The 16,311-nt window shown below is 37.1% G+C and overlaps 1 protein-coding gene across 5 annotated transcripts in view; it reads right to left on the minus strand.

Moving 5' to 3' along the window:
- Positions 1 to 16,311, minus strand: part of MYO16 (myosin XVI) — a 375,232-nt gene that overhangs the window by 189,577 nt on the left and 169,344 nt on the right. For all 5 annotated transcript variants that reach the window (XM_064646535.1, XM_064646539.1, XM_064646537.1 and 2 more), the window contains 3 exons: positions 7,747 to 7,822; positions 5,906 to 6,059; positions 773 to 923 (listed from right to left, as the gene is read on the minus strand). In XM_064646535.1, coding sequence (XP_064502605.1) covers positions 773 to 923; positions 5,906 to 6,059; positions 7,747 to 7,822 — 381 coding nt within the window. The remainder of the gene's footprint in view (positions 1 to 772; positions 924 to 5,905; positions 6,060 to 7,746; positions 7,823 to 16,311) is intronic.

Here is a 16,311-nt window from a genome sequence, read left to right on the forward strand (position 1 = left end):
AACCAACCAAACAAGCAAGAAAAAACCAAATAAACAACAAAACAACAACAACAACAACAAAATTCCACACCACACCCACCCCTCAAAAAACCTGCCAAACTTCAAGTAATGAACTCAGACTCGGGACATGCTAGATTTATAAGCAACAGATAATTGCCTCCTTTTGCATTCATCCTATACACCAAATGAGAATGCCATCCTGGCTGGGGAGAAAACTGCAAAGGGTATCCAAATAATCAGTGACTGTAACCTAATGCATTATCACAAGAAAGAGAATTAACACTGCAGCTGTAAATCTGACAATTCCTAGATTTAAATTACAGTCACTTACTTTGCAACTTGATATTCCTTAGACACTTCTGTTTCTACAGTCTCCCAGGTTGTGTTTCTTTCTTTTGTCAACCAACTTTGGAGACAAGAGCACACTCTGGGTAGTGCTAACAGTTGTCCCTCCCCTGTTGTGAACCATGAATAGAGTCTGAGGAGCTCTGAGCCCTCCACTGCCACAGACCCTGACCTGCCACCAGTAGCTGGCAGGAGGCAGCTGTTCAACTTGCAGAGGGAACTCTGCAGGGCCAGATTGATTGCAGGGAGTGATCAAGGTGACAAGGCTCCACAGTGCAAAAGACATTGTTGTGTGGTCAGGGAAAAAAATACTATGGTCTTCAGCTTCCATAAGTTTACAATTTTCATACCTAAGCACTAAAAAAAAAAAATAATCAAGAAACTGCATGCCATTACCTGTTCAGTTTTGGAAACTGCATGCCATTACCTGTTCAAGTTTGGTTGTGGTGTTCACGGTGACATTTTCAGAGGCACTGTCCTGAGATTGCTGCTTATATAAGGCTTTAGCTGCATCTTTAAACATGGTGTCTTTCTCCAGCAAACTGTCTTGCTTGGCAATCGGTAAAGCCAGGGGATTGCTACAAAGAGAATCAATAAAACAATTAGACTCCTACTGAAGATGTCAGACAAACAAATGTGGGTGGCACAAGCACTGAATTGAGATACAACTCAGGGATGAGACACAAGTTGCTGGTCCAAGTACAAAAAAGAATTGGTGAGAAATAAAGTGTTCACATAGGTTGGTCTGTTCCCAAAGACACAGAGCAAAACACCTTGATTTAAAATTCACCTTTATGCATTTTTTTTCTGAAGCAGAATTAAACAAGCCAAAGAGAATATGCATAAGTCTGCTTTTGACAGCACTAGGCTGGCAAATCAATAGCCAATTTTGAACAAAATTTAAAAAGCACAGTGTTAACCTACACAATACTATTTTAAAAAATAGTATGTTTTAACATAATGTAATACAGATATTGCCATTGTAATAATAAAATTATTTTATTTAATATTTAATAAAATTAAATTCCATCACTTTTTAGCTTACTTTTAATTAGGCAATATCCAAGATATATTTTATGACCAGAAGCTGCTCTGAATTTGTGCTGAGGTAAAAAAAAAAAAGAAGAAACAAACCTAAAAAAACCCCAAGCAAACACCACACTCCTGACCTCAACAATATGCAATATTCTTCATCCACACAAAAGTTAAATCTATTCTTACACACATAGAGTTGTTTTCCCTACTGACAGTTCACACAATATGACAGTTCTGAAAAAAAAACAATAGCAAAATCTTGGATGATTTTGGCAGTGTTGTACATCCAGAGGAATTAGCAAGGAATCAGCCCCAGGAGTTGAGAACAGAAACATCTTAAAAAATAACTGTCTGGATTCTGACAGTGCAAAGGAGACAATCTCATGGAGTGTACAACAGCTCTTTGCCAGAATGTATACATAACTTCTTTGAAAGGGAATGTGGATTCAATATGGGAATGGGGGCATAAAGCATTCCACTATGGAATAAAGCCCAAACCTAGATAAAATAAATCTCATATTTACTCTAAGTTACTTGAGTTTAATCACTGATTATAAAAAAGCCAAGATTACTCACACAGTTAAATGAAATTACGGAGGACCCATAAATAACAGTGATAGCAATTCATGAAAAGAACTAGTGTTGGAAAGAGAACTGAAACACACATATAAATTTTAGGAACAAAGAAGAAAGCACCTTCTAAGCAGAATTCATTGGGAAAAAAGGAAAAGCAGTTTCCCTTTGAAAAAAATATAGACAAAACTTTTCTTTTGATGTAACTGTCAGTCTGAAAACACTGAAGGAATTAGTATAAACATTTTATAATGAAATACACGATTTTCCTTCTCAAAATGTTTTGCTTCTGACATTTAAATTTAAAATACCTAGAGGAACGTTAGTGAAAATAAAAATTTTTATTTAGTGCTTTGATTGACCTAAGATAATTTTGTCATACATTTGTTTATCAAATGCCACATGGGCAAAAGATCCAAATCCCTTTCTTTTGATTTGAACTGCAGAACAAAAAAGCCATTATCCAACTATTCTTTTGAACCTGGCAATTAGAATAAGACATATCAGTGATTAGACTGTAGAAGAAATTAAATAACTGTGACACTCTTCTGATGTAATGTTTCTTTTAAATTGAGAAGATCCAGGATTTTTTTGCTGTGAAGCTGAACCTTACCCATTTAATCTTATCACTTTTGTGTTAACTATACAACATTCATTAAAATTCAGTCGTAAACTCATCGAAATTAAATAAACCTTCCAGGTGTCACAAAAGAGAAGCAGGTTGTAAATCACAGCAAAGTGTGGGGGGAAAAAAGGTGCCTACTCTTTCCATAGATGCATTTTGAACTTAAGAGGACAATAATAACAGAATAAATAACTAAAGAGGCGTGTTTCATGTCTTGATGGACATGAGAATAGTCTATTAATTATATGCATTTATGAGATATTATTAGGACTTTAAGTGATGGAAATGCTGACATGTAATCCATATTACAACAAAAATGTGAAAGATTCTGTGAAAGAAAAAACATAATAAAATTATTCCAAGAGTTCATTATGACTCAGGTTCAAGCAGACATTATGAAAAATAAACTGAAAAGAGTGGCTTTTTAGAAAAATATTTCTATTAACATTCATATGCATTTTTACTAGTCACAAGCTTAAATCAAGCAATGCCTTGAACTGTAGGACAGAGCAAGGGAAGATTTTATTTAAATGTAGGCAAGTAGATTAGCATAAATGGTCTTCTTTCATAAAAATTAATGGATAATTGATAGTTAATTAACCACAAAGGAAGACTTAAGCCAAAATAATGTTGCATAGTAGACAGGAAGAAGTGTTATCTAGGGTAATCTTATTTGAACATTCTAGGACTTGCTGCTGGCCTATCTGACTGTTATATGGAGGAATAGAAATTTTAATTTTTAGGCAAAGAAGCCATCATATATGGAATTAATTTGAAGTTTTGTGTATTTTTATTGGGGTTTTTTTAGACAAACTGAGATGGTTTTCTATAAGCTGCCATCCTCTAGCATGTCCTTTATTTAAAAAAAAAAAGAAATCATACAAAAAACTGAGACCAGACAATCAAATAATTGGAAGTTTTATCATCAGTACTGGAAGCACTAGGGCAGCTTCTAACTTGACAGAGAATTATATCAAGGCAGATGGCAATGATATTTTCACGGGCCCTTTGATCTTACTCTGTTTGTTGGAAGGAACTTCTGTTACTGGTAGGGAGCAGAGTTTTAGAGTGAGCAAGGCAGCTCAGTGAGTGCCAGCCACAGCCAACCCACCAGTTAACTTCCTAATCCACCCATCCTAAATCAGATAGACGAAAGTACTCAGTAGCTCAGTAAAAGAACTAGAAGAAATATTCTAATACTATTAGTGCTTCATGATAACATGATTTCAATTGTATTAACTCAATGCTTGGCTAATGGAAACCAGGTTTGCTTGGTAATTTAGCATTATGCAAACTGTTAAACTTTATATCCTCTACCTGAGTTAAGAGACTGACTTTCAATTCATCTCTTCATAGTGTTCTTCCAGAAATAAATGCTGTAATTTAATCTTGAACCAGCAAAATTAGATTTGCTGACAGAGCATATGCTATTTATAATTGCTTGTTCGTAATTTTTGAGTCTGTTTTCTTCTTAGAGATGGGTACAAAGCAATATGGACACAACATAGAATTAATAGGACCTCTTGTAAAACTTACCACCTCACATTAAACGTACTTCCTTATATCAAGAGAATTAATGAAGAATGGATACAATAAAGAATAAAGCAATGGTACATGTGGATTATTATTGTGCACTCCTCTTCAGCATTAAAGAAATTGCTTTGGTACACAAGAACATCAGAGACATTATGCAAGTCAAGTCTTCCAGTGATTAATGAGTTTTAGCATTAAAGAACGGAATCCAGTACAATATGTGCACCACAGTACAAGCTTCTAGAACATGAAACACATGGAAATGCATCATCTAGATACAAGAACAATGAAAATGTTCTTAAAGTCTCCAAAACCTTTATAAATAAATTTTGCTAGGCCACCTTACAGAGCTACAAGAGCGACCTACCATCTACTTCTGCTATTACGACATTTCAATAATTAAAAGTAAAGGTTTTCTTTGTGTTTGAGAACCTAAAGGCTTAGTTTCATGCCTCAAAATTAATTTTTTTCATTTATAAGATAATAGAAGGCCACATAAATTTCAAGAGTATGATTTAAGTTTTTGAAACGGTGGGTTAGACTAGACGGCTGCTTATTTCATAAGGAATTAACGAGCATGAGAAATTAGTAATTCCATAGACAGTAGTATAATACTCCCAGCTACATACATTAGTGGCTACAAATGATGAAGCAGAAACAACACACTATGTTTATTATCCATATGCAATTTTTACTAAATATAAATATGTCCCATGGAATTCTGAATTTAACAGATTGATCATTTCATGACAGTTGCTAACCTCTTCCAGATTTTAATGTATCCAAATACATTCTGCTGACCATAAATTATAACTATAATGAAATGGAAGCATATATATATCTTCCCTGTCTCTCTATAAGAGGTTTTATTTTTTTTTTCCTCACACAATCTTTGGTGATTACTACATAAAAATTAATATCAGTGTTTTCAAAGTTTATGCAGCCAACATACTTCAAATATACAGCAATTGCATTATTTGTACTTTTTAGAATTCCCATGGATCAGATTTCTAATTCTATCTGGAAATAGAATTAGAAATATCAATATGTCTTGTACTACCATAAAAGAGCCATTAGTGCTTCCCACATATAGTACATCTCTTTTCACATATCTATGATAGTATTTTCTTAAGATTCACAAGGAAATACAAAAAATATCAAAATCTACAACTTTAGACAAATACCAAGTTCTAAGTCTACACTGCTAAATTCTGCTTGATTCCACTTGAATTTTAAGCAGCACAAATCTAAATACAAATTTGTAACTGGTTGGACCAGTATAATTTCATCTGTTTTCATATATATTATTTTTATTTTCAGGACTTGTCCCTGCTTCTCTCATAAGCAATGGTAGTTTTACTACACTATTCACATCTCCTTTAATAAAAGGATGTTCGAATCTAATAATTCTGCTAAGGCAACCCTAGACAATTTTTACTGGCAATTATAATAATGTATTTTATTATTAATAGTTTATATTTATAGAACTAAGGTCGACATAAAGCTACGAGAGATACAAATTCAAAAGATGATTCAGCAGATTTCCAAAATGAAAGAGTTACTCGACCCATCATATCACAAGAGTCATGGAATCATAGGATGGTTGGGGTTGGCAGGGACCTCCTAGAGAGCACCTGGTCCAATCATCCTGCTGAAGCAGAGACATGCCCAGGACCACATCCAGATGTGTTTTGAATATCTTCAAGGACATTCACAGGATTCATAGATTGACAGATACCATTCAAATGATAATCTGGCTCCAGTGAATTGCTCTGTAACAATAGAAGCACTTACAGTTTATTGGAAACTGTGGGCAAATCATGCATGATCTCTTCATATGGCTCTTCTTGAGATAAAGTAGAAACAGCTAAAGGGTCTTTCATTTTTTCCTCCCAAACAGTTTCAGCCTTCATAAGAATTTCTTCAATAAAATCAGAAGCTGCAACATCTGAGACATTGGAACACCAAGATATCAGAAAAAGAAAATGGTGAAGAAAACCTCCTTTGAATTCAAGTCTCTAGATCAGACTAAGATTAGGCATCTGGCTAGATAACATGAAAAGAATAGCTCAGATATTGATCATAAAATAATACTTGAAATTACTGGGAAAATAAAGGCAAAGTAAAGAATTAAGCTGTCATCTGCAAAACCTCAAAACCTCGCTGTGTAGCGAACCAAACTATTCAATAATTCATAGGATTTCGTGAAAAACAATGCAACCCTTTTCAACACAGTATTTCAATGAAAACATGCACTTAAATCCTTTTCAAATGTTTTACATTTCTACAAACTAGACTTACATGTCTTGTACATACAGAAGTGCTGAAATCAACTGTGTTAAATACATACTAATTGCGGTTAGCTAACTGTATTGTTAGATAATCTGAGTTTGGTCCATACCCTTTAATACAAATACAAACTGGCATGTAATTAACCACAAACAAGGTTTCTGCGGTTAAGCGTCATGCCATTACCTGTGAATGTATTTGTAGGTGGTACAGTACTTGAAGCATAACATATTTTGCTTTATTTTACTGATGTCTCAGAGCTTTTTGGATTTTTTAGCTTTTTGTAGATTTTAGAAGTAGTTGTGTAGTAAATGTAGATTTTAATGTAGCTGTATAATGTGTCGCCCTTTAGCACAGTAGTTTACACATACCCAACCCTATTACCCCATTTCATATCAAACCCTCTAAATTCCTTTAATGTGTTTAGTCTTCTTTTCAAGGTAGAATTGTAGAAAATTCCATGCAGAACCGGGGGGGGGGGTGGGGGGGTGGATAGTTCTGGGATTGGATGGACCTTATTATAAAATTTTAGAACCACTGCCTGGGTGCACACGTATCATGTGTATTCCCCTGGGCCTGAGGGCCTGATTAAAGGACCTGCTCTTTTTATCTTATATAGTAAATTGGCCTGCAGTTTTTTTCTCCGCGGTCTCTCAAGACAAGAAAGTTACACCTCATAATCTGACAGAAAGATTCTGTTTTCTACATTACTGGGTTCTATCTTAATTTTATCCTAGACATAGAAGATTAAACAACCATGTACTTCTTCTCTTCAACTCTCCTAGCTAACACTATTGATGTTAGCTCTGCTTTGCTCTTTGTGTTAGACCAGTTGACCAGAAGTCCCTTCCAACCTAATACAGTCTATAATTCTATTATCTTTAGAGCCAGTGCTTCAGCTCCCTGTTGCTATCTGGTCTAAGAACGTGCCTTCTATGGTAAACAGGGGGTGCTACACTTTAAAACTGATGTTGAATTTGTTTTCAGACAACAGCTATAGAAATTCCAGTTCATGAGGCTATGGACTATGATCAGGTGACTTCAGAGAGAAGTCATCAAGAATGTGTAAATGCAGCTACCACAGAGGCACTAAAGAACTCTCCATCAACAAACATTGTTAAAAATAAACAGGGAATGTAACAAGTGGAAGAACATGCTGTCATTTGATGTGGTATCCTGCATTACCATGACTAGCAGTTCTCAGCAATATATGTAAAAACATATACAAACATGTGTATGTGTATTTAATTCTACACACCAAATAAAGAATAACCGAGACAGCAGGAAGGAAAGAAAACAGCGTCACAGTAACTAATACATACATAATGTACACGATTTTCACCTACCTGAAGGCTTTTCATTATTGCAGTTAAGAAGATTGGGATTTGCCTGGTGCATCAAAAGCAGCTTCACAAGACTGGTCTAAAATGGGCAAAACCAGAGGTGTTTGAAATGGCAGCAGTAGGACAGGTGCAGTGTGCCTGTCATTTAGTTTACTCCTTCCTTTCTGCACTAGCTGAAATCATATGATAAACCATAGGCAGTACCTCCAAACCCCCACCTTCTGCAGTTATGAAACATATTTCTATAAATAATAAGAAACAGAATAAAATACAGTTCTCGTTCAATTTCAGTGTATCCTTAGAGTAACTCCACCCCCAAAGTCTCCCTCCACCCTTACATGGGTAAAAAAATTCACAAAGGAAAAAATCTAACCCTCCATCACCACCTGTTATGACTTAGATCACAAATATTTCTTTATGCGTAATTCAACAACTGTGTGCCATCACTGCCAAAGGGGTGCATGACTCACAGCCATCATCATGGAAGTAAATCTGTCCTCTGTCAGGAGTAAAAATTGGCACATTTATCTTCTGTTTACCAAAACTATTTAATCTGTTAATAATGGTCATAATTATTGCACCACTGAGTGGGATAAAGTATCACGTAATTAAAAAGTCTAAAAGATATTTCTCAGTTCTTGTAAGAGTTCTGCAAGGAACTGTTTTTAGTGAGCTCTTCTATTGCTGCACCAAAGTCTCTAGAGATATTTCCCCATCAAAGGTTGTAGTAATGTCTACCCTGATAAATTGGTTGGTCAGAAATGAGTAAAAAGCTGCATAAGGAGCAAAAACTACTTTTAGAATGTGAATATAGAACTCAACTAAATGACAGAACTATGCACGTTTGGATATATGCTAAAGCAAACAGAATGCAGATTATAAACGTAACCAACAGGGGAGGCCAGGATGAGCACAGGGGAAAATAAGCTCTGCAGGAAATAAAGGATTTTTCAGAGCAGAAGAACAGACCTACATATAAATGAGACCTGAACTGCAAGGCAGTCAAGGGAAAGGATAGTAATTTGGCATAAAACCAAGCAATAAATAAATAAATAATTAAACAAATAAATAAATAAAGGCTAAACGGGAAAGAAATCATTGAAATAAAAAAAAATAATTCAATATGGATTCACTACACAGGAGGCAACTTATTAAAAAAGACCATGATAATGAGGAATCCATGAAATGCACAGAAAATCTCAAGGTTTTAGTCACAGAAAAACAGGAAAATATTGTTGCAAATTTCTATAAAAATAAAAAGATCTTCCTCTCCTCAGCTTTCTAATGCTGGCTTTCTAATTCTGGCAGTAACAGCATAAAATTCAGCAAATTCGAAGATGTGAGGAAACCACAACAGGTTTATTTCCAAATCCAATTAGCCCTGCTTTCAACTGAGAAGTCTCAACACATATATCTCTGTCTTTTTGCACTATGAAAAAATGGAACATGCTTAGTTATGGAGCTATTGCATAATCTCTGAAAAGTGGTAGTGGTTGTATCAAAGGAGGTAAGTTTTAAATCCACTTTCAGTTTAGTAACAATACACAGCTTTTTGTGTTACCAAAGTTTTGGATTTATACCACAAGAAATCCCATGTTCCAATACCAATGCTTCCTGCTGCCAATGAAATATCTCCTGCTGGGATTCCTTGAGGCAAGTCACCAAGACTAAGGTATTCAGGTCACTTAGAATTTCAATAACCTGCTTTTGGATACACAACTGTCTGTGTTAGAATTAACCTTGTTCACTAATGTTTTAGAAGGAGTATTTTAAAATCCAATTCCCATATCTTCAGAATTGTGCCTAACACTAGAAATATTTGGAGAATAATTACAGCAAATTACCACTATCCAAAGGTATTTCAATTGCAGAGTTACAAATAACGTAGACGTGATTATATTAAGAAATAAATTAATATCTGATGAAATATTGTAGATCATATGAATAAAATTAGTTTATATATATATTCCTATTTTTCCAGTGTAAGTCTTTGACAATTCATATTTAAGAAAATGAATGATGTGGATGATGAGGCAAAGTTCACAGATTGCACAAAAATGTGAGGTGTATAACTGATACTCTAGGGGGTTATGCTGCCATGCTGAAGGACCTCAACAGGCTTGAGAAATGGGCTGACAAGAACCTCATAAAGCTCAACAAAGCAAAGTGCAAAGGAACAGAAGGTAAATGGTATCCTGAACTGCATTAGGAGGAGTGTTGCCCATAGGTTAAGGGAGGTGAGGTCACACCTGAAGTGCTATGTCCATTTCTGGACTTTTCAATATAAAAGAGACACAGAAAGAGTCCAGAAAGAGGCCACTAAGATGATTAAGAGACTGGAGCACCTCACATGAGAGTTAGAAGTGGGAGAACTGGAATTCTTCAACCTGGAGAAAAGAAGGTTCAGGGGGATCTCCTCCACGTGGGTAAATACCTGAAGGGAGGGTGCAAAGATGACAGAGATAAGCTCTTTTCAGTGATGCCCAGTGACAGGACAAGAGATAACAGGCACAAACTGAAGGCTCCATCTGAACATCAAGTAACATTTTTCACTGTGATGGTGACCAAGCACTGGCACAGGTTACCCAGAGAGGTGTTGAACAGCTCTTTAAACCTAATGAAACACGGAGTGCAATACTCAAAATAAAATGCTATAAAGGGAAACTGAACACAGCACTCCAGGTGTGGCCTCACCAGGGCTGAGTAGTGGGGCAGGATCACCTCCCCCAACTTGCTGGCAATGCTCTTCCTAATGCAGCCCAGGATACCACTGGCCTTCCTGGCTACAAGTGCACACTGCTGCCTCATGGACAGCTTGTTGTCCACCAGGATACCCAGGTCTTTCTCTGCAGAGCTGCTTTCCAGCAGGTCAGCCTCAAGCCTGTACTGGTGCCTGGGGTTGTTCTTCCCCAGGTGCAGGACTCTGCATTTGCCTTTGCTGAATTTCAGACTGGGTTTTTTTCTGCCCATCTCTCCAACCTGACGAGGTCCCTCTGAAGGTCTGCACAGCCCTCTGGGGTATTGGCCACTCCTCACAGCTTCATGTCATCAGCAAACTTGCTGAGGAGGCATCTGCCCCTTCATCCAGTTCTGGGCTCATCAGTACACAAGAGATGGGGAGCTCCTGGAGCAGGTTTACTGAAGGGCATTGGGGATAATTAGGGGACTGAAGCATCTCCCTTATGAGGTTTGTTCAGTCTCAAGAAGAGATGACTGAGAGAGGACCACATCAATGTCTATAAGTATCTTAAGGGAGGGTCAAGAAGATGGAACCAGGCTCTTCTTGGTGGTGTCAAGCAATTGGACAAAAGGTAACAGGTGGAAACCAATGCACAGAAAGTTCCACCTGAATATGAGAAACAACTTCTTTACTGTGTGAGTGACTGAGCACTGGAACAGATTACCCAGAGAGGTTGTGGAGTCTCCCTCACTGGAGATATTCAAGAACTGTCCAGACACAATTCTGTGCAATGTGCTCCAGGATGACCCTGCTTGAGCAGGGAGGATGGACCAGATGACTCACTGTGTTCCCTTCCAACCTGACCCATTCTGTGACACTGTGACAAAAGGCAGCATAAATCAATTTACTAAAACAGGAACATAATAAAGCCTTCAAATACAATTGCCCTGTACCAAAAAAGGGTCTAAGTTCTACCACACATTAAATGTTAGCTATAAGAAAGCCCAATGCTCAGTTTCATAAACAAGAGGCTTACGAGCACCAGTGTTGGCTAGCTGACAGACTGCAAAGCCTGTCCTCACAGACAAGTAACTGCAGTGACAGGGTAGGAAATATGGGACATGAAGAAGTGATAATAGAATCTCCCTGTGCACTTGAGGCTGCGAAAGCAGCTCCAAATTGCTCTCAAGCTATGTTATTTTTACTGTTAATGAATTAGCTGGAGAGCAGAACTAGTGCTCCTAGAAAGTGTCTTCCTCTCATCTGGTCAGATATTTTCCTTTGAAGCTATATACAGAATGCTAGATGTGTGCCAGCACCTGTAAAGGATAAGCTGCTGGCTCTGGCTGAGCTTTGAACTCTTATTATCCAAGTCCCAGTGCCACTAATGCAGATCATTTATTCCCTTTTCTTTACCATCAGAGAGATACCTACTTAAGTTGTAAATGCAGAAAAGGTTTTATGCAAATGTCCTCATGTGCTGTTTTGCACAGCAATGAATATGCATCATCCAATTTGCATGCACCTCCAACAATAAATTCTTTCAGTCTATCACTTTTCTTCCCTGCTGACACAAACAGTTCTCTCCACTCCTCCACTCACCACTGGACATATCCCACCATCCATAAGTGACCTGGTTCACCACCAACCTTTTGGTTACTATCCCCCTTCCGAATTTTTTATTCCTCAGGCATTTCTTGACAGCAATTCCTCAGTTCTCTTTGACTAAGCCCAAACCACCTTCTTCCTGCAATTTTCTTCTACCTGCTGTCACTTCTCAGGTTCCCACTCCATTTGGCTGGGTATGGTCCCCAGAATGCTCTCATCCATAGTGAGACAAAGACCTACACTAAGAAACTAGTGGATCAACAATCTTAGATCAAAATCAGTATTATTTTTGACCATCAATCTCACACTATTGTATGAAACAGTGAAATCACCAAGTATTATTTTAATATCTAAGGTGTTTATTCACTAAATACAGCAAAACTTCTAGTCAGAACGCAAGAAATATTGCTGGTTACACCATCATAAACTGCAGTCTTCACCACTGAGTCAGATGACCCATATCTCCACTCATAAGAACCAGTTTTCTATTGCTCATATGACTAAAATTTATTTCACTAGGTTGAAAAGTGCACATTTACCTCATTGTGTGATTTTTGTTAGGCAGTTTGCTAGGACTGCTGCCAGTAAAAGCTTATGATTTTTCAGGGGTTTTTTTTGTTGTTGGGTTGTTTTTTTTTATTACACAAAAAAATAAAGCAATTAAAAAGAAAGTACTTCTAGTAGTAAGGTATGGGAAAATATTTTACTTGTCCTTGTGAGCTCCAGTGTTTGTATGATTTGAAGACTTTGCATTAGGTAGAAGATGAATTCCATTGGCTAAGAATATTCCTTTTGTTTGTAAAATCATCAAAACTTCACCAAGTTTCAAACATTTGGAAAAATCAGCTACCAGATACTTACTGGAAAGTTTTTTTTATTATAATGGATAAATCAAGGAGCCCACTTTTGCTAGCACAGTCCACCGTAAGCCTATATGTTAGTCTAACCAGTATCAGCTGCTCTATTTAAATATACACTTGGATATTTAAAAGATTTGCAATTAAAAAAACAGAAAGCAGGGAAGTAGTTCAATTTTTATTACTACTGTTATTATTATAATTACTAAGCTTCTGTGATAGAGGTGCTGTAGCTTCATGCTAGCCATATATTCCATAGATCAAATAAATAAGATCAGATAAGTCATGGAGCAATAAAACTCCTTAGAACAATACTGGAGACTATTTAACTAATTAAATGGGGTAATAATAGGCACTTCAGTAAGCATCAAGGACATAAAAAAGAAAAGTGTAGGCTAGGGACCTTAAGCTACTGGGGAGTGAAACAAATTCCCAACATTAGGGAGTAAGGTAATTATTAAGTCATTAGGGTTTCTGTGAATTGAGTTTTTAAGATGATATATTTTTTTCTCCATTACATAATAGTATGCCTTAGAAGACTGTATCTTCCTTAAAGCCAAAATTTCTTATGTGAAGCCCTAAAGAAGAACAAGAGTGGTCAGAGGCTAAATAGCATTTCCTCTGTGATTGCAAATCTGATCCACAGTACTGCTCCAAACACAGAAAATTATGTCTGAAACTCATTACAGATCTCCCTTCTTAATACAATATAGATTAGGAAGATATTTTTTCTATTTGAGTGCAGAGAAAAGGGGACCATTACCACCCGTGGTCAGCAAAGTGGAACAGATTAGAAAAACTAGGTTGTGGGAATAAAACCAGCAGCAGGGTAGATAGTGGGGTGGGGAATAGAAGAGAGAGTAGATAAAATTCTGGACTTCGGAAATAACAGCATGAAACAAATGAAGAGAAAGGGAAGAAGAGAAACGTGGCAAGGAGCCAGGATGTGGGGAGAGACAGACTAATAAGAAAAGTGAAAGAGGAAAGTGACATAGTGAGGGAAAAAACAGAGATTGAACAAGGGAGATTGGGACTGTGAGCAAGTGGACAGAAGGGCAGGAAGGTTGGCATGAAGTCAAAGTGGAGAGAAATGAAAGCTTGGATCAGAACCAGGGAGAGGAGGAGGGGTAGAGGCTAACTCTGCAAGGAAATTAGGATTGGGATAAAACGCATAAGAAAAGCACATGAAGCAAGGCAAATGAATAGGACAATAAGGCAATAGAATAAGGACAAGAATGGGGCAGACTGGAGGCAATGGGACAAATAAGGTTATGTGTGGGAGGAATGAACTGTAAATACTGTGTCTGTTCATGCACAGGACTTGAAATGGAATCCAAGTTCCTCAAGTGTCACCACTACCCTTCTGCAGTCAACAAGTTTAAACTATATGGTCTAAGAGTATGACTTTAAACCCTCTAGAATAGCTCAAGTAAAGAAGAAAAGCCTAATGCTGTTTTCAGCTATCAAAGCAAGTGACAAAGGTCACTTAAATGTTTTTCTACAGCTGAAGTAAACACTTCATCAGTCTTTACTTCAAGACTGAAAACCTGCATTTCTGGTTTTCAATCCACCAGGAAATTAGATAAAGAAAAAAATAAAATAAATCAGGAAAAAATATTATGTGATCTTGCGATTAAAGATGCTTACAAGTTATAGTCCTACAAGTTACATATTGATACTATTGTGTGAATCTAGGTTTTCTTGACTTATGTTCTGTACCCACAATTAGCATTTGAATTATTTATAGAAATTTTGTGAAGATACTGAGAGCAAAAGAAAGATATCACAGGCAGAAATCCCAAAGTGATCTCTCTGAGGAAACTGAGTGTAATTTGATCTGAAGGGAAATGTGGCTCTTCTATCTGAGTACAATCACACATGCCAAACATGAACAAAAAGACTAAAGAAAAAAGGGTGAGATATGTCTGGATAAAACATTCTATAGAGGATTTTCTGACCATAAATTAAAGATTAAAACTACTTGACAGAGAAAATATTTATTGCCTGAGATACTATACTCTATTCTTTTTGAAATACCGAGCAAGTACCCCCTTCTTTAGGCTCTTCTCATTGAAAACATTTGTGGAGTGTGTTTGCAGAAGTCCAGAAACTGCATTCAAAGGAACTACTATGGCAATAGTCAAACTTGAATGTGATTAAATATAATTTCCTACATGAGTTCATATATTCCTTCTACACTGAAGCATATTCTATTTTTTCTGTTTCGAGGTTAACATACACCTAAAGAAAATGAAACTACAGCTCATTGTTGAGTCAAATAACTGATGTGTTTTGGTAATGATGAGCAAATTCATTTGCACAGTAAGAAGGTGTGTTCTCTGAGACTTCAATCAAGGAACAGGGTCTCTTCTATGATCTGAAAGAAATGTTGTGTTTTGATGAACTAACTAGTCAGAGGTGTATGATTCAGTTCAAGCAAACAGGCCAATGAAATGTGTGTTAAGGGAGAATATATTTGCAGAATGGCAATTTCATGCATAAATTTTGAAAATGACACAGGATGTATATAACATGCTAAGAAACATGAGGTAGGCATCTGAGATCTCTAAACAATTTTTATTTACTTGGGATATTTCCAATTTATTAATGGGAAGAAATCCTTGCTACTGCAGCAGTTACTCTTGCAGAGATACAGTCAGTAGTTCAATGAATCTCTTATCCTTTTTCTTTTTTTTTGACATCACGAAACCCTTTAAACCTCAGAGCCAGGGGCTAAATCTGTCTCACTAAGAGAGTGCAATGGAGCAAGCTTAAGAATCCCTTATAATCCATACTGCTTAACTGTTAGCTCTCTCCCTGACTCTGCTTTGGACCCCTCCAACCAGCTCTCTACAAACAAGACTAATCTCCTACAGAGGAAACTAGCTCTAAACAACATGAATGTGAGCCAGACTGCTGCTTGGCTTAATCCCTAGCCCTCTTTTATTTAGTGATTTAACAGTTTAGATATAGGCATCATCCCCAAGGATGAAATTTTGGGAGAGGTAGTGTTTCAGCTACTGCGAAGTCAGCTCTGACCTGCATGCCTCCGATAGCTGCTTCAAAGGTGACATTTCTGTGATAAACAACAAAGAAACAGCTTGTGCCTGGGAATTATGCCAAAGTACCCAAGGCAAATGTCAGAGCTGCAGCCTATTCCCACCACAGGGAGGGTGAGTATGTGCTCTCCTGATCACAGCAGCTGGAAGGTGTCCAGCAGGGATAGCACTACCAATGCCAGATTACTAACCGTTCACAAAGTGATTGCTGTGCTAAATTCAAATTAAGGGGCCAGCCTGAGAAATACAAGTTGCCCTTCTGCAGTTGGTATCAGTGCCAGCATGGGCATGTGGTACCCAAGTGATGATGTGTGCCCCGCTCCGGTGCGCACAGACACCAAGGACATACACACCAGCACTGCCC

Source organism: Pseudopipra pipra, chromosome 2 (genome assembly GCF_036250125.1).
Source record: "Pseudopipra pipra isolate bDixPip1 chromosome 2, bDixPip1.hap1, whole genome shotgun sequence".
In the NCBI taxonomy this organism is placed as follows: domain Eukaryota; kingdom Metazoa; phylum Chordata; class Aves; order Passeriformes; family Pipridae; genus Pseudopipra; species Pseudopipra pipra.